Source organism: Protobothrops mucrosquamatus, unplaced genomic scaffold (genome assembly GCF_001527695.2).
Source record: "Protobothrops mucrosquamatus isolate PMUCROS unplaced genomic scaffold, P.Mucros_1.0 scaffold_226, whole genome shotgun sequence".
NCBI lineage: Eukaryota > Metazoa > Chordata > Lepidosauria > Squamata > Viperidae > Protobothrops > Protobothrops mucrosquamatus.
In genome coordinates this window covers 458234-482501 of record NW_015386302.1, presented here as the reverse complement: position 1 = coordinate 482501, position 24268 = coordinate 458234, and the positions used below count along the sequence as shown (strand labels likewise).

The window sequence follows — 24268 nt, the reverse complement described above, 5'->3', positions numbered from 1 at the left end:
GGGGGTTGGCTGTGCTCTGATTGGATGGGGGAGTGTTCTGTTTGGGTGGGGGCTTTGTTGTGCTCAGGTTAGTCTGAGTTGCAGGGGGATTTGAGATGGTGAGCTTCATTGCTGTTGTTTGGCTTCGTGTTCGTGGTCATGCCACATCTTTATGGTGGGTGTCAGTTTGCTTCATGTATGGATTGGAGGGGTTTAAAGTTTAAACTCAGACTAACCTGAGCACAACAAAGCCCCCACCCAAACAGAACACTCCCGTACTAACATCCAACGGATTCCAAAGAAATAAGATTACCAACCTAATCCAAAAAGAAACTAAAATCCAAGACAAGAGAACAAGAAAACGGCAAAGCCCTCCTCCCATACATAAAAGGCACCACAGACAGAATCAGCAAGATCCTCCACAAACACAACATCAAGACAGCATTCTGCACAAACTGAAAAATATCCACCATCCTAAGAAACCCCAAAGACAAAATTGAGTTAGAAAATCAAGGAGTATATAAAATCCCATGCATCGCCTGCCCCACCACATACATCAGACAAACCAACAGAAGAATAAATGCACGCATTGAAGAACACAAGAACTCAGTCAGAAAAGAGGAACCAACTTCTTCCCTGGTCCAACACCTTAAAGCCACAGGACATAAAATTGACTTTACAAAGACCAGAACTATTGCCAAAACTGAACACTTTAACAACAGAATAATCAGAGAAGCCATCGAGATAGAAAAACGCCCACACAGCATGAATAAACGAGATGATACCTCCCGCCTACCCCCTGCAACTCAGACTAACCTGAGCACAACAAAGCCCCCACCCAAACAGAACACTCCCCCATCCAATCAGAGCACAGCCAACCCCCCATCCAATCAGAGCACAGCCAAGCTCCTTAACCAATCAGAACACACCTCCACCCAATCAGAACACAGCCAAGCTCCCACCCAATCAGATCAAACCTCACTGGCAGTTAAAAGGAAGAAACAGCTGCGATCACACACTACTCCTAGAAGCACGAAGCTGAAGACACCAGCCTGAAGATGACGAATGTGACTTCCTTCTTTCCCATGGTACTATCTAACTCATTCACCACTCGTACTCCCACCACTCTCATCACTCCCTCCTTCTCATCCTCCTCATGCCCACTCCTCCCCTTTTCATTAACCTTCTCCTGTTGTTTCTCTGGCGTGGGGATATTCCCTCCTACATGGTTACCTTCCTGCCGTGCACTCCCCCCATTCTCGATCTCCGTATCACCTTTCCACGATCTTTCCCATTCCCTCCTCTCCTTTCCCTTTCTGGCCTCAGCTCTCCGGTTGGATCTTTCCTCCATGCACGTATGGGTGTCGGTTTCCTCCTCCCCCTCTTTCCTCTGGTGGGGGGCCATTGGGGGTGCGAAGGTATTCTCTCCCTCACAGCTCCCTGGTCCTGCCCTCCTCTCCTCGCCCTTTCTAACCTCCGTTTCCCCGTTCGATCTTTCCTCCGTGTGCACATGAGTGCTGGTCTCTTCCTCCCCACCCTTTCTCAAGCACGAGCGAGAGCTGGTCCCTTCCCCTCCACTCTTTCTCAGGCGCGAGGCTGTTGGGGGTTTGGGGGTGTTCCCTCCTGCGCGTCCCTCTTTCTGTTGCCTCCCCCCACTCTCGATCTCCATAGCAGGTTCTCCGTTGTTTCCCCAATCCACTTCCCATTCTTTCCTCACTGCTCCCTTCCCAGTCACACCTCTCCAATTCAATCTTTCCTCCGCTCGTGCTAAGATGTCAATCCCCTCCACCTCCCCACCCTTCATCCAGCGGGGGGGGCGTTGAGGGTGCAGGGGTGCCCCCCCTTTCGTGCTCACCTCCCTGTTGTCCCTCCTCACTCTCAACCTTCATGGTGATATTCCTACTACCCCCCCACCATCTTTCAACACCAATCCTTTGGTGTGTTCTTTCGTCTGCGCCCATGCGGATGCAGGTCGCCTCCTCCTCTCTGCTTCTCCTCCCCCCCCCTCCCCTGACAAGCAAACTAGGCAAGAAAAGAAAAGGGGTGGGAAAGAGAAGGCTAGGAGTGCAGCACTATGCGGAAGAACGACTAAGAGTTCAACGCAAGAGGATTACCGGGGCCCGGTCACAAGATCTAGGAGCCGGGTGCAAAAGGCACCGCTCCTATAAAAACAGCTACCCCACTGATGGCTAGTCACCCTGACGAAGCCGGCAGGAGGCCGGCGAAAGCTAGGTGTTTTAATGTTTTAATAGCAATAAACTTTTGTAATTTTTTAATCTCCTGGTGGTCTGTTTGTGACCCTTCGAACATGAATTTACCCAGGAGTCATCCTCGACTTAAAATCATAAAGAGAGGCTTAGGTCTCACCCAGTTTCATCCACGTTGCTGTAAGTTTGCTTGGTAGTGCTTGATGTCTTTTGTTGACAGCAGCTTCTGACTGGCTACGCGAATGTAGCCAGTCTTTCCCCCGCCAGTTTGGAGGGCTTCCTTGGATCAAATGAGAGGGCTGCCACACACACACACCCCTGTGATCAAACAAGGGTCCCCTCCTCGCTTGTCACCTCTATGGGGCGGCTTTCGATTCTTTCCAGGGTCCCCCAGTGGAGCGAAATCAAATGCGGAATACGGAGCTTGTCTTCCTGCATCTGCCTCGCCGCAGCACCATAACCAGAAGCTGATAATAATATGTTTCTGAGACAGACATTTGGTGCTTTGCTTGCTTAATACACGAGATGAATGTACCAGATAATGCGCTGCCCCCCAATCGTAGGAACCACACTTTCCTTGCCTGCGCCCCCGGCAATCGAAGAAGCTACGCCTGCCCTGCCATTGGCCTGTGCACCCATCCCACAACACAGCCCCTGCAATTGCCCACCACACACTGCTGTTCGCCTGCAACACCATGGCTTCTCCCTGCCACCCACCCAATTGGCTGGCAGCTAACTGTCCCATGCAGCCAAAAGCCCATGACAAAGGCTCTCAGCGAATGGGCTGGGCCAAAGGGCATGAGGTGGAGGGTGCAGGCCCATTGGCCAGGGAGAATGGGCAGGGGCAGACCAGTGAGGAAGAATGCTGGAGGCAAATGGGCGGAGGCGGGAGGCTCGAGAAGGAGGCGTGGCCAAGGGTAGGAGCCTAAAGGTCCCGTTTCACCATCAAAGTGGCCTCGTTCCTCTGAATGTCTTGGCCGACCACTTGGAAGTTGTGGATGTAATCTGTGAAGGGCTGATGCCACTGTCATATCTCCTGCAACTTCTATTTGCAGTCTGCACATTTACAGATCTCATTGGGCAAACATAGTTGCCCAATGAGCTGCAGACCCTATCAAGAGATTAATCAGGAAGGTCACTTTGTTCCAATGCATGGCAAAGTCCTCCGGGCATGGGCTCATGTACAGCTGGCATTGCCCAAAGAAGGTGGGAATCAAAGTGCCATCAAACCTATCCGGCATCATCATAGGGTATTTAGCCTGCAATTGGGCGAGTTGTGAGGAAAGGACCACCACTTGTTGAGCTAGTTAAACATTGTCAGCAAAGAGCTCCTCCATCTTGTCTGGCTACAACCAAAAGATGGGAGAGAGTGGAGTAGTGGTTGGGAACAAACTGTTATCACCCAGGTTGAGTAAGCAGAAGTAAGCTTCAATAAAGTCCTTCACTGCTTTGCTATCAGACAAATGAGCCCAGAAGCTGGCCAATATATTCCTACAACACTTCTACCAATTGCATGGAGTGCCAAAATGGATCATCTCAGGCTGAGGGACAAAATTTTGGCATGAATTTATAAGGCTTATAGGGTCCTCTCAAGGCCTCAGCTCGGCTTTTCATCCAAGTACAAATTGGGCCGCAGAACAAGCTAACGCCATGGTAGAACAGTACCTGTATTGCTATGTCAACTATCAGCAATCTAATTGGGCGGAACTCCTGCCGTTTGCTGAAGTGGCATACAACAATACAGTGCACAGTATTACAGGGCTCACCCGCTTTAAAGTAGCTACAGGAATGGAATTCACGCCCATGCCGGAATACCCAAGAGAATCCCCCTCATCAGTAACCCTAAGTGAATGGATAATTCCCTCCAAAAAAACATTGGGGAAATGTAAAAAAAGCTCTCATTAAAGCTACAGATAGTCAGAAAAAACAGGCAGATAAGAAGCAAACTCCCCAAGGGACTTCCGCCTAGGAAATAAAATGTATCTATCTACAAAATATCTGAAGCTGAAGCTGCTCTGCAGGAAGCTAGGTCCCAAATACATAGGGCCGTTTCCAATTGCGAAAGTCATTAAGCTAATTACAATAGAGCTAAAGCCACCTAGAATATTAGGTAAAGTGCAACCTGTATTCCATTGTAGTTTACTAAAACCGGCCCAAGCATCTAGGCTAAGACCAGTAGGAAGAGATGCTCCGGGCCCAATAATAGTGGGAAGTGAAACGCATTATGAGATTAAAAGAATCTCATATGTTACTAGTGAAATGTGTGACTGAATCATCCAGAAGGCAATATCTTGGAGCTGCAAAGGCTTCCAGACTATTATTCATGAACATTTTTTTATTTAAATAGTAACAATTTTAAAATAAATTTAATCTTAAGATTTTAATTTAAAAATTTATTATAAAATATAAAATAAAATAAAAAATTAAAATCATAGAGTTTTTAAAACCAGGTCAATTTGTTTAATTCATGTATGTTTTACTCACATTGTTTTCCATTTTCAGCTGTTCAACCATATGCTTTAATTTTGAAGCTTCATCCTCCAATGTGGATGCCTGAGTGGATGATTCCTGTAACCTGAAACAAAAAACTTTCACCCACTATTTTCACAGAATTATATTTTGGGATGATTCAGATTATTTCAAATTCTCAGGTCTTTGCTAAGGCATTGGAATAGGACAACTCGTTGTGGCCAAGTTGCTGCTGCCCTCTTGCCATGGCCTATTTCACATGGCCATCTTGCCGCAGTCAACTTGCCGCAAGACAACTTGTTGTAGGACAATTCCATATGTGACAACTCAACATAATAAATGTTACCCGCCACTGTTTTTTTGACATTATTTCCATTGACAAAAATAGATAGACTTGAGCACTTTGCCCTATCCCCAGCAGAATATGTGAGAGGGATCGAGGGGTCATAGTGGATAATCATTTATGTAGGAGCTAATAGTGTGCCTCAGCTGCTGAAAAAGGCAATGTGATCCTAGGCTGCATCAACAGGGAGATTGTATCAAGATCACGTAAAGTGATAGTACCGCTTGTAAGACCACACTTGGAATATTGTGTTCAGTTCTGGTCACCATGGTACAAAAATGTTGCTGGGACCCCAGAAACAGTGCACATAAGAGCAACAAAAGTAATTAGGGGATTGGAGGCTAAACTGTATGATGAACAGTTACAGGAACTACCTGTAAGTATGTCTAGTCTAATGAAGAGGACTGGGGTGATATGACAGCAATCTTTCAATATTTGAGGGGTTAGGGTTAGGGTAACATCAAGATCATGTGAAGTGATAGTACTGCTTTATACTGCACTAGTGTTCCACACTGCATCCAGCTCTGGTCTCCACAATACAAAAAAGATGCTGAAACTCTGAAAAGATTATGGGGAAGAGCTATGAAAATTATTAGGGGACTGGATGCTAAATCATGGACATGGGTTTCATGGTTAACTTACTCAATACTGTATGGCATTGTTAAGAGTTCTAAAATCAGGATATCTTACAACCACAAGCTAGCAACTATCAAAGTAGGATATAAAGTTACTTTAATGTTATTTGTTTTGAGAAATTTGTGTTAGTTCACTTATATCTTCTCTCAAATAGTTAATAAACTGTTTGATTTTGTATTTGCTTCCTTAGCTACTGATGAAGTTAGTAGATTATTATTCTTCCTCATTTTTTTGAAAAAAAAAACTATACATGCCTACTTCCAGTCTGCCAATATTTACCTTTTCTCAAAGAAAATGTCAGAATATTAAAGCTCAAACTTGGCTGTTTAAGAAAATTTGACCTTGGTTATTCATCCTTCCTTCCAGTTCATGTGTTTTATTTATTGGAGTTATTAGTAAGCTCTGGCTTCTAAAATGTCTCCCATTTTTTTGTAATTTAAATTGTGATAATGCCTATCACTATTTTTTTTCAAATCAGAGACTCCGTCTATTATTTTCTTAGTTTTTAAGACTTCATTTCTTGTGATCTTGAGGTTCTACAGTGCATTCAAGGTAATGTAATCACTTCTAGCCCAAAATATCATTACTGTCACCTCATTAAAGTCCATTGCAGCAAACCCTAATATTAGCTGCTCTTTTTGACTTCTGAAAGATAAAATTATCATTAAATCAAGTCAAAAATTGTTTGTCTGCTCTTGGCAGAACTTGAATTCCAACAGATAATATCCTAACTCAAATTTACTACAACTATACTTTTCTTCTATGAATCCTTACTAATCTGATTTAAGAAGGCATCATACAAGTCTTCTGCTGACTTTTCATTCTGTAGCAAATTCTTTCAATTGTTTTTACTTTCTTTGGGTACGATACAAATGAATCTTCATGTACAAATGTATTGATTTTGTATACAAAGGTACATTTGCTTTTATATATAGTGTTACTCTTCCATTCCTTCCATTTTATCTACTAATTATGTATACTGTAATTACATTAATGTATAAATTATATTGTTCAAAGCTTCACATCACATGGATTCATCAATATTTATTAAACTTTATTTGCCTTCTTATATTAGGAGTTCAAATTCATCCAGTTTATTTCTCACTTCCCCATTCTTGACACGCTGATATAAAGACACTGCCATATTGCTACTAATAAGTAATAAAATTTTAGTACAACCATACTACAACATGGATTTTGTTTTTGTTGACCCTAACCTTAGTCTTTTGTTGACCCTATAGTTATATCACCTTAGCTATACAATCATGCAAAGATTTGAGACAAGTACTGTCCTTACCAAACTTTAGTTGTTTATCAATAGCAACATTCAATATGTTAAATCAACAGCCTTACCTTAAGAGAAGGCACCTTATTTCTGCTCCGTTTGTTTCCTAAATAGGAAAAAAATAGGAAAAAAATAAAATTACATTATGTTCCAAAGTATACCAAGTGATATAATAGATAATATTGTCATAATGCCAGAATGGTCATAAAAAGTCCCACTATGAGACGCAGTTATTAAAATGAGAGATTAGAAAGACTGTTTGAGAATTCTGACCTGCATATCTTTGTTTTTCTCTGCATCTCTCATTTGGCTTGACTCTAAAAGGGCTTCAACTGATTTAATCCTTTCTTCAAGCTGAAAGTTTATGCAAGTTGCATCTGATAATTTAAGGTGGAGATTATTACATTCTTCTACCTTTCTCTTCAGCTCTGTTTCAGAGCACAAGAGTTTAGACTGAAGTTCTGTTAAAGAATGAATAGTAAATGCTAGTAAAAACATGTATTTCAGTATTCCCATAGGGCTTTAAAGTGATCAAATCCAATCTCCTGCTCAGTGAGAGTCCATATAAAAGCATCTTCAAGTGATAGCTGATCAGCATCTGCTGGGAATCTGTCTATGAAAAGGGAATATACACTTCAATTTCATTTTTTTCAATTTTTTATAATTTGTTTTAATTTTTTAAATCTTTTTTATTTTAAAATGCTTTTTTCAATTTTTTTATAAAATCCTTTTTTCAATTTTTTTCAATTTTTCAATTTTTTATTTTAACTAAACATTTGGGAAAAAAACAATTTACTTATTGTAATTCTTTAGAAATTTTTAAATTCTTAATGATCTAAGAGTGGGGGGGGGAACCACAGAAAAAAAAGAGATACCTAAACAGGGATGTTACTGATGAATTTTTCAAGACAGAACAAAAGGTCAAGAACTTTTGTAGACTATTGTAAACTGACATTTCGCAATGCAGAGAATATTTAAATTTTTAGAAGTTTTTAATTTTTTAGCAAATAAAGAAAAAAGTCATAGAGACTGACATTATAGTGACTTGCAAAGTGTGCCATATGTTTCAGATTATGCCCACAGAAGACTGATAAACTGAGCACACTTCAGATGGAGTTTACATGTCGCTTTGTTGATTTGAAAGGCAGAAATTCAGTTTTGACCTGCTCAGTAATCTATTTTCAGTCGAAGTGGAGAGCGCACCTGTAAACATCCAGATGGAGCTGATAGAACTCCAATGTAATAGCACGCTTAGGGGGAAGTATGATTCTGTAGGACCCGCACAGTTCACCAGGTTCATCCCTGAAACAATGCCCCAACTCCGCCTACAAGCTGCTCAAATGCTCTGCATGTTTGGGAGTACCTACCTCTGTGAGCAACTTTTCTGTCATGAGGGTGAACAAAAGTGCACACAGAAGTCTTCTCATGGATGCCACACCTCCACTCTATCCTGAGAATATCCACAGCTCAAAACCTAATCCCAAACATGGATGAACTTGTAGCCAAGAAAAGATGCCAAACATTCAGTTTGGAGAAAATGGCATGAGAACTAAAAAGCTTGTGTTTTTTCTTTGTTTTAAATTTGTTTTTGCAGATTTATTTGAAATAATTTATTTGTTCATATTTGAAATTTTAATCCTTTTTGCCCCACTTCTTAGACATAGTATACTTCTGAACTAATATAATACAATAGTCTTACATGCAACTGGCCCTTTGAAGGCAATCATGATGCTGATGTGGCGAAAGTTTGCAGGAAGCCGTTTCCTCCAAGTCCAACTTCTTCTGCCTTGAAAGATCTCTGGAGAGGAGCAGGAGGTGGTGGGGGAGCTGGGTGAGGGAAGGCTGCTCCAACAAGCCAGCATCCTTACCATGCATGATTGGACATGGGGATTCTCTTTCAAGAAGGGCCAGCCTCCCTCATACAGGACTGGGAAGTGCTGCTCCCCTGCCTTCTCCTCTTGCTCTCCAGAAATCTGTCCAGGCAGAAGTTGGACTTGGAGGAAACTACACACACACACACACACATTCCAAGCTTGGAGACTATCCACATCTGAGCTAGCAAACTGCCAATCATGCCTGCACTTGGGAAGAAGGCTCTCTCCTTCCTCTGTGGATAAAAGTCCCTAAACTTGGAATGTGGTGTGTGTGTGTGCGCATGTGCATGCGTACATGCTTGGCTGCCAGCAGTTTGGGGAGGTGAAGAGTTTGTGGGGCAACGAGTTGTCCCCACATCGAGTTAGCCAGTGCAACTTGTTTTGTCCTGACCCAGCTATCTCGAGTCAGCTGTGCTGAGTGAGTGGCATTGAGCTGGCCACGTCCACCTGGCCATGCCCAACCATAATACTGATGCAGCCCTCAATGAAATTGAGTTTGACACCCCTGCTATATACTAATGCTCAAAGTTTAGGGAACAAACAGGGTAAACTTGAAGTATTAGTACATGAAGGCAGATAAGATATAATTGCCATTACTGAAACCCGGTCGGATGAAACTCATGACTGGAATGTATTGATGGAAGGATATAAACTATTCAAAAGAAACAGACCCAACAAAGGAGGAGGTGGAGTTGCATTATATGTAAAAGATCACTACATCCCTACAGAAATACATAAAACCAAAGATGAAAACCTCCTAGAATCCATATGGGTCAATATAAAAGGAAAAAAGAATGACATTGCTCTATGCATATAGTACAGGCCACCCAACCAAGCAGAAGAAACAGACTAACTCTTTGCTAACCAATTAACAAATATATACCACAGTAGTTATGGGAGACTTTAACTACCCTGACATCAACTGGGAGACAAACTCTGCAGCAAGTGGGAGATCGAACAGATTCCTAACAAACTTAGCTGACAACTTTGTCATCCAAAAGATACAGGAGGGAATTAGAGGAAAAGCTATACTGGATCTACTTTTTACTAACAGAGAAGAAGTGATAGAGGGAATTGAAACTGCAGGAACCTTGGGTGAGAGTGACCACATCATACTGGAATTCAATATAATGCAAACACAAGCAATAGAATATAATCCAACCAGTGTCTTAAAGTTTAAAAGAGCTGATTTTAAGAAACTCAGAGGGAGTCTAAGCAAAATTTCACGGATAAAAATCCTAAAGGGGAAAACAATTCAAGAAGCATGGGAAACACTGAAAAATACAATCATAAAAGCCCAGTCCCAAAAAATACCACTAAAAAAGAAAAACAAGAAATCCAAGAAGAAACCAGCATGGCTGCACAAAGATCTCTCTGACAAACTGAATGACAAAACGGATAATTACAAAAAATGGAAAAATAATAAACTTTATTACGGTCATAGACCAGCAATAGCCATCACTTAACAAAAAATGGAAAGAGGGACACATAACTAAGGCAGAATATCAGCAAATAGCCTGAATCTGCAAAGATGAAGTCAAGAAAGCAAAGGCTCAGAATGAACAAAGACTTGCAGCAAAAGTCAAAGATAATAATAAAAAAAGTTTCTTCCAACATATAAATAACAAGAACAAAATCAAGGAAACAGTTGGTTCACTAAAGAGAGAAGACAGCAAGGAAATAACAGGCAGCAGAGGGAAAGCAGAGCTGCTTAACTCATTCTTTGCATCAGTCTTCACACAAAAAGGAAACTATAACCCAACCTACCAAAAACATAACTGTAAAAAACAGACTAGAAATAGTAAAAATTAAAATAAGCAAGAAATGAGAATATCAGTCTGACCTTGATGAATATAAATCCTTGGGACCTGATGGATTACATCCCAGAGTTCTGAAGGAGCTGGCAGATGTTATTTCAGAACCCTTGTATCATATCTTTAAAAAATCTTGGAGCACTGGGAAACTACCAGATTGGAGAAGAGCTGATGTGGTTCCCATCTTCAAAAAAGGAAAAAAACCAGACCCAGGAAATTACAGACCAATCAGCCTAACATCAATACCTGGGAAGATACTGGAAAAAATAATCAAAAAACAGATCTGTGAATATCTAGAAACAAGTAAAGTTATAACTAGTAGCCAGCACAGATCATGCCAAACCAACCTTATTTCATTCTAAATTAGTAGACCAGCAAAATGCTGTGGTAGTATAGTATATTTAGACTTCAGCAAGGCATTTGACAAAGTAGACCATAACCTACTTCTTGGTAAGCTAAAAAAAATGTGGGATAGACAGCATCACCATCAGATGGATTTGTAACTGGCTGACAAACTGTACTCAACGAGTAGTCCTTAATGGTACTACATCTACACAGAGGGAAGTAAGCAGTGGGGTGCCACAAGGTTCCATCCTAGGCCCACTACTCTTCAATATCTTCATAACTGACTTAGATGAGGGAATAGAAGGGGAACTCATCAAATCTGCAAATGACACTAAGCTGGCAGGAATAGCCAACCCCCCAGAAGACAAGCTCAGAATCCAAAAAGATCTTGACAGACTTGAACAATGGGCCCCATCCAACAAAATGATATTTAATGTGGAGAAAAGCAAGGTTTTACACCTAGGAAGGAAAAACCAAAGTTACAAGTATAAATTAGATGAAACCTGGCTCAAAAACAGTAACTGTGAGAAGGACCTTGGAGTCCTAGTGGATGATCATTTAAACATGAGTCAGCAGTGTGCGGCAACTGCCAAAAAAGCTAAAAGAATCCTTGGTTGTATAAACAGAGGCATAGAATCAAAATTACATGAAGTATTAGTACTGCTTTATAAAACCTTAGTAAGGCCACATCTGGAATACTGCATACAGTTTTGGTCACCATATTACAAAAAAGATGTAGAGACTTTGGAAAAAGTGCAAAGAAGAGCAAGTAAGATGATTAAAGGCCTAGAGACTAAAACATATGAAGAATGGTTGCTGGATTTGGGAATGGTCAGTCTAGAGAAAAGAAGAACTAGGGGAGACATGATAGCACTATTCCAGTATTTGAGAGGCTGCTACAAGGAGGAGGAGGTCAATATTTTCCAAAGCATCAGAAGGCAAGACAAGAAACCATGGATGGAAACTAATCAAGGAGAGAAGCAACCTGGAATTAAGGAGAAACTTCCTAACAGTGAGGACAATTAACCAGTGGAACAGCTTGCCTTCAGAGATCATGGGTTTTTAAGAAGAGACTGGACAGCCACATGTCTGAAATGATATAGGGACTCCTGCTTGAGCAGGGGGCTGGATTAGAAGACCTCCAAGGTCCCTTCCAGCTCTATTCTGATTGATTTGTATCTTCAAATAAATATCACTGATAAGCAATAACAATACTGTGCATATACACTCTAATATAAGTTATAAAAAGGCATATGTATGGAGATATAATAGAAATAGAAAAATGAGAAATGGATTTAAATCATAAACATATAAATGGAGGCACTATTAGTATTCTAGTATGTCTGTGTTTCCTTTTCTTTCTTCATTTGCCATTATTTAATATATTTTCTTTAATGCTTTATAAAAATTAGAATCAAATTATAAATAGTGGCAGCTAAATTTGTGTGTGTGTAATATATATATATATATTATATATATAAAACACACACACACATGAATGCTAGAGACTAATATCAATAGGAGAAGCAGGCAAGGATATCTGTCCCTGCCCACCAGATATCTGATAGTACCTATAGTCATTAGTGTTATGATGTCATTCTGACCAATGACGATCTTCTAGATGTGTATTTGCCAAATTTGCTCAAAATACAAGCACAACAGAAATGGAATTCCCACTCTTCTTAGAAGTGTATCTGAAACTCAAATGACAGAATTCAGCCAAAATGTTACACACAGTAAAGCAAAAGCACTGAAATCTATACTTTTGTTTCGTTTTATGCAGCAGAATAACTTGCCCACTGAAAGACACAATTTTACTCACTTTCTGTGGAAAAAAAGAATAATTGAGTTACAGAAGTAGAACTAAATATTTTTCATAACGGAAAGAATATCCACTATTACCCCCATACAATTTCTCACCAGCAAAATCGAACTGCTGCTCTTCTGCCTTTTCCAGATCTATCTGTAAGCGTTGATAATTGGCCTGTGATTTGCAGAGTTCTTCCCTGACGTCATCCAAGCTCTCCTGTAGTAGGCCTTCACTTTCTTTCTGGGATATCTGCATAAAGAGTAGAGCAGAAATTAAAAGCGGGCATATACATATACAGCTACAGTTGTTCTTTACAAACTGCGTATCTAGTAGATAAGATATATTGTGGCTATCACCAGAACTCATTATTACCATGCTTGCCAAATCATTTGTGAACTAAGATAGTTTCACACCTGACCACATGGATAGCACTTCTGTTAATGAAACCTTGGCATATATAAAGCATAAATGGATTTTTCAATATTAAAGCAAAGTGATGCATCGGTATGTATAAGAATTCTTATGTATATGAATGCCTTTGAATTCCACACATCTCTCATGTGATGACAGAATTCACCATGGCATTTAGTTTTGACCTCCTCCTTCTCCTCCCCCCTCCCCCCACTTCTGGCAGCCTCAACTATTGTTATTTGCTGCTATTGTAGTGGTTTTTTTTTAATGTTGTCTCTCCATCTTCTTTGGGGTCTGCCTCTTGTTCTTTGGCCTTCTCCTCTTTTTTGTATTTGCCTTATATGGTACAGAATCCCAAGACATTTCCTCAAACATCTCATTTCTGTGATGACTAACTTTCAGTTATGTTTTATTGCAAGTGTCCATGTGTGGAAATGGTAATATACGTTGGGGATGAATATGCTTTGTATGAGATGCTTCTTGTGCTGATTGTTACTGTCTTGTGTTGTAAGAGTGGGGCTAACTGTTCCAATACTCGGTTTGCCTTACTGCATCATATGTTAATTTCTTTGTCCATTTTTCCATCTTCAGTGAGTGTTGTTTCAATATATTTGCATTCTGATACTTATCTTATGCTTGTTCCCTCTATTATTATGTTTAAAGTGCACTTTTTTCTACTGATTGTTATTACTTGTGTTTTCTCTTTGTTGATATTCATATTGTTTATCTTGCATTCTTGGTTCATGGACAGAAGATGTTGTTGCAGTTCCTTAGATATATGTGCTATCAATGCTTGATAATCTGCAAAGAGTAGTTCATTGGTATTAGTTCCATTCCTAGGCTTAGCTGCTTTGCTTATGCTGTCAAGGTGATAAATAATAGTTGTAATAGTACACATCCCTGTTTTATTCCAATTGGGTTCTGATGCTCCTTGTTTTGTAATCACTACGCTTCTGCAATCATTGTATAAGCTTTTACATAATCCAATAAGATGTTCACTTACTCTACATTGCGCATTGTTTGCCATAGTATTTTCCTATCTGCTCTGTCAAATGCTTTCTCTTCTTTTTCCCCCTTTTTCTTGAGCTTTGATTTTGCCTCCATAAAATAACATTTTAATAGTCTAAAACAAGCAAAACGTGTTTTAACAGTCCAATCCCTTCCAGCCAGAGTCACTTTTTGGATTTCACAATACAAACCTGATTGTAGCTTGTGTCATTTGCTGTCTATTGGGAACGATGGAACTCACCACCTCTTCCCAGGTGCTTTTGTACTGGGGCATGCGGGACAGGGCATCAGCAAGAAAATTCTTCCCCCTTGAAATGTATTTTAACTCAAAATCAAATCTTTTGAAGTACTGAGCCCATCAGACTTGCTTAGGAGAGAGCTTGTGGGAGGTCTTCAGGGCTTCTAAATTTTTATGGTCAGTCCACACCTCAAATGGGGCTTTACTTCCCTTCAAGAATTGCCTTCATGTCAATAACACCCATTGCACCACAAAAGCCTCTTTCTCCCATACAGCCCACCGCCATTCTGTTTCATTCAGTCTGAGAGACGTGTAGTGCACGGTTGTAAGTTTCCCTCCTTATTTAGCTGAAGGATGACTGCCCCCACAGCTACATCACTGGCATCTGCCTGAATTACAAACGGTTCCTCTGGATCTGGGTGTTTCAAGACTGGCTCAGCCGTGAACTTCCTCTTTAGGTTTTTGAATGCCACTTGGCATTCCATTGTCCAGTTCAAGGGCTGATTCGGTCTGAGCTTCCCCCCCTTCCCTGTTACCAATTCAGTAATTGGTAAGGCAATCTTGGGGATGAACTGTCTGTAGAAATTTGCAAATCCTAGAAAACTGCTTGAGGGTGCAAGGGGCTTGCTAGTCCAAGATGGATTTCACTTTTGCTGGGTCCATCTCCATGCCCTCGAATGAGACACAGTATCTGAAGTAGTCCAGGCTAGTCTTGTGAAACTAGCATTTTGACAGTTTAGCATACAGCTTAGCATCCAATAGTTTTTTTGGCACCTGTCGCACGAGTTTCACGTGTTCATCCATGGTCTCAGTGTAAATGAGGATGTCATCCAGGTACACTAAAAAACCCTTATATAAATGCTCATATAGCACCTTGTTTACAAGTTGCATAAATACAGCAGGGGCCCCCTGCAATCCAAAAGGCATCACTTTAAATTGGTAGCTAGCTCCCAAGAGGGTTGAAGTGGAAGGCACTCGTCGCCTTCCTTAATTTTCACCCGATAATACACCTCCCTCAGGTCTAATTTCGTGAATATTTTCCTTTTGGCCAAATGTCCCAACATGTTCTTCATGAGGGGGAGGGGGTACATGTTTTCCATGCACACTCCATTAATCCCATGGAAATCAACACACAATCTCAGTGACCCATCTTTCTTTTCTTTAAATAGCACTGGTGCCACCACTTGAGATTTCACCACTTGGTTAAACCCCCTCGCTAAATTATTATCAGTGTAGTCCCTCAGCTATTTCATCTCCTTCTGAGTCATGGAGTACATTTTCAGCTTGGGGAGCTTTACTCCAGGCAGGATCTCGATAGCACAGTCCATGGGTGGAGAGGGGGCAGGACGTCACACTCTTTCTCACTGAACGCCGCTATGATGTCCTTCGTGCCAGTGTCTCAGTCTCCCCGCGATCTTAAATTTTCTGATGTACTCTGCTACAGGTCTGCTCCCCTGCCTGGTGGTTCAGAACTCAGCCTCAGCATATCAGGTTTGCATGGGGTTGCCGAACCGGTTCTGAGCTCTCCCAGTAACGTATCCAGGTCCCCCAGCTTGGGAGCTCCCTCGTCATGTAGGGTAATCACCCATTCTGCAGCTTCTCCCTCAAGATTCGCCACAATAACCTCCATCCAGGCCTCGTCGTCAGGATACATCTGAACGAACCAGTCCAGATGATCACACCTGGTTCAGGAAGAAGGCCAGCTTCTCTGGGGTCCTGTCAAAGGTTGCTTTTAGCTATTGGGGGCTACTGGGCTCTGAGCACAGGCCAATGTCCTGGGACTCACTCCCCCACATAGGGAAAGGCCCAGGTTCAGCAGCTGGCCTTGGTGGTTGTAGCAGCTGGCCAGCCATGCCAAGCAGTTGTGTGGTTGTTGATGGAGGACTGGCAGCCCTGGGCCACAGCACTGGATTGAGGAGTGGCAAACCCCTGGGGGCTGTCTGTCTCCTCAGTTGTAGTAGTCACTGCCCTCAGGTTGGATCGAGACGATAGGCTCGGCATGGCTGTCAGGAGTTGGCTGTATCTTGCCTGGGGGATCCACTCCTGGCTCCCAGCCGGCTCCTCTCTCTGCACTTCCAGGCTACACCATCTCTTCCATGACTGCTCGATTGACTGCTGCCTACTGCGAAATGCCCCCAGTCCACCGGTCCTTTCCATTCCAAATTTTTCCTCCTCTTCCATCCAGGCATCTTCTCCTGAGTCTTCACAACCCCTCTGGAGGTGACCGGATAGGGTGAAGGGGCTCAGGACCCCTTAGTTGAAATTGAAATTTAATGAGAGCTGACTTATTGTCACAACTCCAGCTGATGATCCCAAGAAAGCAAGCATACCTGAGATATTGCAATCTCTAATGCCAGACTTTATTAGGAAATGCATTCCGGCAGTAATGAACTCCAAGTCAGCTCTATGTCAGAACCCATTCCTATTTCATTTGTACTATCCCCTCTGACCTAAAAACAAATATCACCTTTCCTTGGGTTCTGCCATACTCCCAAGGGGGAGGGGGATGTGCCTATGGAGCTATTGCTTTTCCTTCCTCTATTTGCTACAATGTAACCTTTTGCTTCGTTTATTGCCTCTGTCTGCTGCCCGCTACAATGTAACAATTTGCTTCCTGTACTGTATCTCTCTATGAACTTTCTTCTCTCTAACCTGTCAGCCAGGAAGAGTGGGGGAGAAAAAAATACAACCTCCGGAGCCTGGCTTATTTCTCCAGTCTCAAAAGGAGGTGCGAAGAGCTGCTTGAGCATCGTGCTACGACCAGAGCCGGACCGATGCTATCTCCCCTTTCGCACAATGGACTTAACACCTGGGGATTGGCTGGTTGGAACCGTCCGGATGAACTGTGAAGTGGAGTTTGCTTAGGGACACTTTAAAGTATCGATCTATAAAGGAATCCCTCAGATCCTGTCTATTATGCCTGTTTTCAACTACTCTTAATAAAAGTTCCTTTTGGAGGAAACCGTCTCCAAGAGTTCTGCTTTCTTAAGATGTGGGATTGAAGTGGGTCCTTACACTCTAATTAAATTGGCGTGAAAGCAGTATATTCAAAGCGTAGCAACTCCCTTTCCCCTCTGACAGTGCCGGTCACATCACCCAATTAAGCTCCAGACAATTATTATGAGAAAGAACCTTCAGTTTCCAAAACAATCGCCACAGCTGCAGATACAACACACATTCCATTCTCCTGCCCTTCCCCCTGTCTCTGTTGGCAAGTCAAGGAAAGAAAGAATCTGAAACAGCATGAAGCTTTTTTACGAACATGACATTATTATTTAGTTTTAAAATGTAGTATCACCTATGTTTTGCTGTATTTTTACTTTTTAAAATATTATCCAATTGCATTTTATATGGTTTGAGCTGCACTTGATAGTATTGTAGTCCACATACAACCTGTGGGCCCCTCTGATCTAGATGGTACTACTCTTACTAATTGACTGAATGAACTCATGAATAAACTATGTATTAATACCTGTACTTCATCTTTCTTGGAAATATTTTAATTTCAGCTATCCTGCCAAAAAATTATAAAAATTCTGTTATAACAAGTTTTGTTTGAACTATTCTCTGAAGAAAGTTATAACTGATGTATCTTTAATTAGCACCAATCTGTTGTAAAATTACTGAAATGACTAAATCAACCTGGGTTAATATAAGAGTTCTGTGTTATTCAATATTTTTATCAATAACTTAGATTAGGAAGTTGAGGAGATGCTTAAGAAATATATAGGTGGAAGAAAACTAGAAGGACTGACTATGGCTTTAGCTGAAAAAAATAAAATTAAGATCTATGCAGGCCTAAGCAATGGGATGAACAGAATAGGATGGAATTTAAGAGGGAGAAATGCATCTGGATAGGAAAAAAATATAAAAGGCAATGTACAAGAAACAAGATTCCAGTTTATAAGCTGTCAATCACTGGGACAAGTTGCTACATGAAGTTGTGAGTTTCCTTTCAAAGATTGAGTGGTTATCTATCAGAGATGCTTTGGTGAATTCTGAAGTGAGAAGATACATAGATTTCTAAAATCTCTTCAAACTCTATGATTCTATTATTAATTATTAGTCCTGGTAGAGGTTATCATCCTAATATTACATTGTATGGATTTTCCATTTACCTATAAAGGCCTTCATAATGCTTCCTTTTGATCCTTCTTATTCATACCCCAAAAGGAACTATGTTTCTCAAGCATTTATTGTGCAGTGAGATATCAAATCTGCACTTTTTAGTGACTCATATCTAACCTAAGGACTGTTTACAATTATCTGTAATTTTATCAATTATTTTTCCCACACATTTAATTGCTGTACCTCACAGTATACCACATTTCACACAATGGGGAATATCCCGAGTAGCTTGCATAGCATACTTGGAGCTCCCATTTGGAGCTTCCAGACTACACTTAGGAACTTATTTTTCACTGCCTCTGATTAAGTGAGGAAAAGCTTTTTCAATTGAAAGGACAATGTTTACTACCATGGAGTCAATCTGTTCAGTTACTTTCCACTTCATGTTTTTCTGAAATCTTCAGAACCTACTGTAATCCAGAAAATTTATGAAGGAACAGGCTGATAAAAAAGCAATCTCCCCAGAAGCCATTTCATGTGGGGGAGATCTAACTTTAGATCAGTGGATGACCTCTTTGCAAGCAGTTTGGGCCAATGTGAAAAAAACTCTAACCCAGAGAAGGTTTATCTTTCTACAAAATATCTAAGATTAAAATTACGGAGTAAAAAATTGGGACCTAAGTTCCACGGTCCTTTTCCCATAGTCAAAATTATAAATCCTGTCATGGTCCAATTACAAAAAAGCGCCTGGCCCCATTCTGGTAGAGGGAAAGACTCATTATGAGGTCAAACATATTCTTGTTCTTTGAGGAAATCTCAGAGTTCTGATTAATTTGGCCTCGTCTATCAGAACCTTGACACTGACATCAATACCTGGGAAGATATTGGAAAAGATAACCAAGCAACAGAACTGCAAATAGCCAGAAGCAAACAAAGTTATAACCAGAAGCAACATGGCTTCATAAAAAATAGATCATGCCAAACAAATCTTATTTCATTCTTTGACCAAGTGACTAAATCAATGGATCAGCAAAATGCTATAGACATAATATATTTAGATTTCAGCAAGACATATGACAAAGTAGACCACAACCTAGTTTTTAGCAAGCTAGAAAAATGTGGGATAGCCAGCACCATCACCAGATGGATTTGTAACTGGCTGACAAACTGTATTCAACATATAGTCCTTAATGGAAGGAGATGTGTTTTAGGCCCAGTAGTCTTCAATATCTTAGATGAGGGGGTAGAAGGGAAACTCATCAAATAGGCAGACAACACTAAACTAGTAGAAATAGCCAACATCCCAGAAGATAGGTTCAATATCCAGATGGATCTCGACAGACTGGGCCCTATCTAACAAAATGAAATCTGGGCCCTATCTAACAAAATGAAATTCAATGTGGATAAAAGAAAGATTTTACACTTAGGCAAGAAAAACCATTTGTACAGATACAGACTGGGTGAAACTTGGCTCAATAGCAGTTTGTGACAGTCATTTAAATATGAGTCAACAATGTGTGACAGCAACCAAAAAAATCCAATGCAATCCTAGGCTGCATTAATAGAGAGATAGAATCAAGATCACATGACATATTAGTACCATTTTACAAAGGATTAGTAAGACCTCACTTGGAATACTGCATCCAGTTTTGGTCACAGTATAAAAAAGATGTTGAAACACTGGAAGGAGTGCAGAGAAGAGCAACAAGGATGATTAGGGGGCTGGAGGCTAAAAGATATTATTATTATTATTATTATTATTATTAATTTAATTTCTATACCGCCCTTCTCCCGCAGGACTCAGGGCGGTGCACAGCATATTAAAACAGATACACATATCAATAAAAATAAAAACCCCTCTAAAACCAAATTAAAACCAAATATTCGAAGCTGTGTTCCAATTAAAATTATACTTAAAATCGTCCCTAAATAAAATCCTCCTTAGTTGCAGAAATTGGGTATGTCTAGTTTAGTGAAAAGAACTAAACTAAAGGGAGACATGTTCCAATATTTGAGGGGCTACCACAAAGATGAGGGGGGGTCAACATATTTTCCAAAGCACCAGAAAGCAAGACAAGAAACAATGGATGGAAAATAATCAAGGAGAGAAGCAACCTAGAACCAAGGAGAAATGTCCTAAACAATTAACCAGTGGAATGTCTTGCCTTCAAAATTGTGGGTCCCCATTGCTGGAAGTTTTTAAGAAGAGACAGGACCGCCACTTGCCTGAAAGTGTATAGGGACTCCTGCTCAAGCAGGGGGTTGGACTAGAAGACCTGCCTGGTCCTTTCCAACTCTATTATTCTATGTGTCAAGACTGACTTGCACTTTAACCTACATTTTGCCTTTGCTCACACTTTGACAATAACAGGGAGGGGTGGATGTGCACTTGGTGCCTAATTAGCCTTCAAACAGTGGAGAAACTAGGATTGAGCCTGAGGAAGTTAAGGCAGCCTATGGGATTCGCCCAGTTAGATGGTTCTCTTGCGGGAGGGACACCAGCAACTTGCCTAATGGAGCCAGTGAGCCTCAGGGCTGGGACCCACTTAGAGACTACCCATTTTATAGTGGCTCCTGGAATGACCGAGACCATGGTCCTAGGGCTACCCTAGTTGAGGAAATGGAATCCATCAGTAGATTGGGACAGCAACAAGTGACGAATGAGGAAAAAAGTGGCTAGCCAGCAGGAGCTGGCAAAAGCGCCGAACGCCAGACATGAGCCTGCAATTAGAAAAATGAAAGCAGAATCAGCAAATACACTAGAGGGAAATGAGCAATTAGAGACGCTCATTCCTTTTGAATACCATGACCTAGCAGAGGCGTTCAGCAAAAGGGAATGAAACATGTTCCTGCCCCATCACCCCACAGGCTGTGCTATTGAGATCTTGCCAGGGGCTAAATTACCTAAGCCGAAGATATATTCCATGACACTGAAGGAGATGGAGGAACTTCAGGGGTTTATAGACAAGAACTTAGCCAGGGGATTTATCCAGCCAGCGAAGTTAAAGATGACTGCCCCTGTGCGTTTCAAATAGAAGAAAGATGGATCTCTTAGATTATGCGTGGATTACCATGGACTGAATTGTATATGCATGGCAAATATGTATCCCCTCCCCCTCATGAGGGATATGCTGGGTTACCTAGCCAAGGGGAAGATCTTCATTAAGCTGGACTTGAGGGAAACCTATTACTGAGTGAGGATTAAAAAGGGGGATGAATGGAAAATCGCATATAACTGCCCTCTGGGTTGCTACCAATTTTGGGTGATGCCATTTGGGCTGCAAGGGGTGTCAGCAGTATTCATGCAATTAATAAATGAAGTCCTGCATGAACACCTGTACAAAGGGGTGCTGGTATACCTGGATGACATTCTAGTTTATACTGAAACCATGGAAGAACATGTAAGGTTAGTGAGGGCAGTACTTGAGAAGTTGTGTAAAGCCCAGTTGTAGGCAAAGTTATCTAAATGTGACTTCCATAAGACCAGCCTAGACTACCTGGGGTACCGCATTTCCAAGGATGGGGTGGAAATGGACCTGGGTAATGTGAGAGCAATCCTGGAATGGGAGGCCCCTCGGACCAGAAGACAGTTACAGAGCTTTGTGGGATTTGCAAACTTTTACTGGCAGTTCATCCCCACATTTGCCCAGACAGCCCTGCCCATCACCAATCTGCTCAAGACAGGGGGAGGGGTGAAATCCAAATTGAGTCAGCCACTAAATTGGTCCACTGAATTAACTATGCTTGCTTTTGCCTGGGAAATCCAGAGCTGGCTTTGCTTCTTCTGTGCCAATGTGATTTATTCAGCAAAGTTTTATATTCTTGGTAAAATAATGTCTCAGGAGTTTCTTTTTCTGGATTCACCAACTATGCAGCCTAGGACTACTTTTTTTTTTAGCAGCAGCAGCACATTGCTTCTGGCTCATAGTTAATTGATGGTTCACTAGGACACCTAGATCTCTCTCACAGTTACTGAAAGAGGTGACCAGGCAAACCTGAAGGCAAGCAAATTCATTAGGCAGAAACAGGATGAAATCTACATAACCTGCATAACAATTGACATACTTTTAGAAGAGATCTGGGCTTGTTCCATTGTAACCTGCTATCTCCTTGACTACCTTCTTCTGTCTTCATCTTACTTTCACCAACTGCTGTGATCAAGGGTGGGGGAAGAGTCAATGCAAATCGGGGCAGACAGACAATCCCTGATAAAGGGTTATCTCAAGGTTCTGTCTTGGGCCCAGTACTCTTCAACATCTTCATAAATTATCTAGATGAGGGATAGAAGGGATGCGTGTTAAATTTGCAGACAACACCAAGCTGGAGGGAATTGCCAACACTTTGGAAGATAGACCCAAAATTCAGAAGGATGTTGACAGACTTGAATACTGGGTCTATCCAACAAAATGCAATTCAGTGGTATCAAAATAAGGTCCTGCACAGGCAGGAAAAACTAAATGCATAGATATCAAATACTCCACGTAAATGTACTTCCAATGTTCTTCCACTGAGGACTACATGTTGAGTGCAGTTGGTTAGCCAAATGCAAATCAATCTGATGGTGATATTATCCCACATTGTTCTTTCTTATCAAAAATAGGCTGTGGTCTATTTTGTCAAATACATTACTAAAGTCTAAGTGTACTTTATCCACAGCATTTCTCTGATCCACTAATTTAATCACTTTATCAAAGAAGGATATAAGATTTGTCTGGCATGATCTGTTTTTAATAAATCCTTGCTGGCTTTAAATAATCACCTTGTTCATTTCAAAAATCCTCCATATGATTATATTTTCCAGGTTTTTCTCAGGTATTGATGTCAATCTGTTTGGCCTACAATTTCCTGGATCCATTTTTGTGGGGTCTTTTGTTTTTTGTTGGGTCAGTTTCTTTTGAGTAATTTATATCCTTCTAATAGTATGTTCCAATCATGGGTTCCATCCCACCAAGTTTCAATAATGGCAACAATATTGTACCTGCCCTCATGTACTTGGACTTCAAGTTCTGTTTGTTCCCCGTACCTTGAGCATTAGTCTATAGGCATCTGAACCCTTTATCACTGACCTGGTGTTTGCTTCCTGTCTCCTGTTTTATGCATGAGTTCCCCTTCCTTCTTGCCACTCCCTTCCTCATTGTCTGATTTGTTGTCTTGGGGTTTATTCTTGGGGTTTGGTTCTAAAGATTTGTCTCCCTCCCCTTCCAGTTTAATTTAAAACCCTTTGGATGAATTGAGACCGATGTTTTCCAAACATGTTCTTTCCGGTCCTTGTGAAGTGTAGCCCATCCCCTACCAGAAGCTCTTCGTGTAGGTAATGTAAACTATGGTCTAGGAATCTGAAGTTCTCTCAATGGTACTATCCCTTGAGGTTTACTTCTAGAAACCTCCATTCCTTCATTGGATGTTGACCTTCTGTTGGAAATACAGAAGAAAACGGGGACTTCCGGTGGCAGGCGATTTCGCTGGTCGCAGCTGTTTGCTGCCTCCCGCCTGTTTTGCGTAAAAGCCGGTTTGACAGCCAGCATCTGCTGTCAAACGGCTTGATACCTTTCCCCTGGGCATAAGGGGATCGGTGAGCTGCTCGGGGTAGGAGTTGAGTTCCCGAGTCGTCCTATATGGACGATGTAGGTGAGAACTCCTCCGGAGCCCCGAGGATTCTCCGCGATCCAGGACGCCTTCGCTTCGGCGAAGCAAGAAATCGCCGCCGCCGCTGCAACTTGAAGTTAACTTGTGAGTTTACTTGTAAGCAGACGAACCAACTTTGGAAGCTTGCTTTGTATT

General features: G+C 41.3%; 1 protein-coding gene across 5 annotated transcripts in view; it reads right to left on the bottom strand.

Annotated features, from left to right (window-relative positions):
* RRBP1 (ribosome binding protein 1) overlaps positions 1–24268 on the bottom strand; it is a 114073-nt gene that overhangs the window by 30842 nt on the left and 58963 nt on the right. For 4 of the 5 annotated variants that reach the window (XM_015828919.1, XM_015828904.1, XM_015828912.1 and 1 more), the window contains exons 8-11: positions 12873–13011; positions 7193–7380; positions 6988–7025; positions 4671–4761 (exon numbers count right to left, since the gene is read on the bottom strand). In XM_015828919.1, coding sequence (XP_015684405.1) covers positions 4671–4761; positions 6988–7025; positions 7193–7380; positions 12873–13011 — 456 coding nt within the window. The remainder of the gene's footprint in view (positions 1–4670; positions 4762–6987; positions 7026–7192; positions 7381–12872; positions 13012–24268) is intronic. The other variant, XM_015828928.1, reaches the window with a different exon arrangement.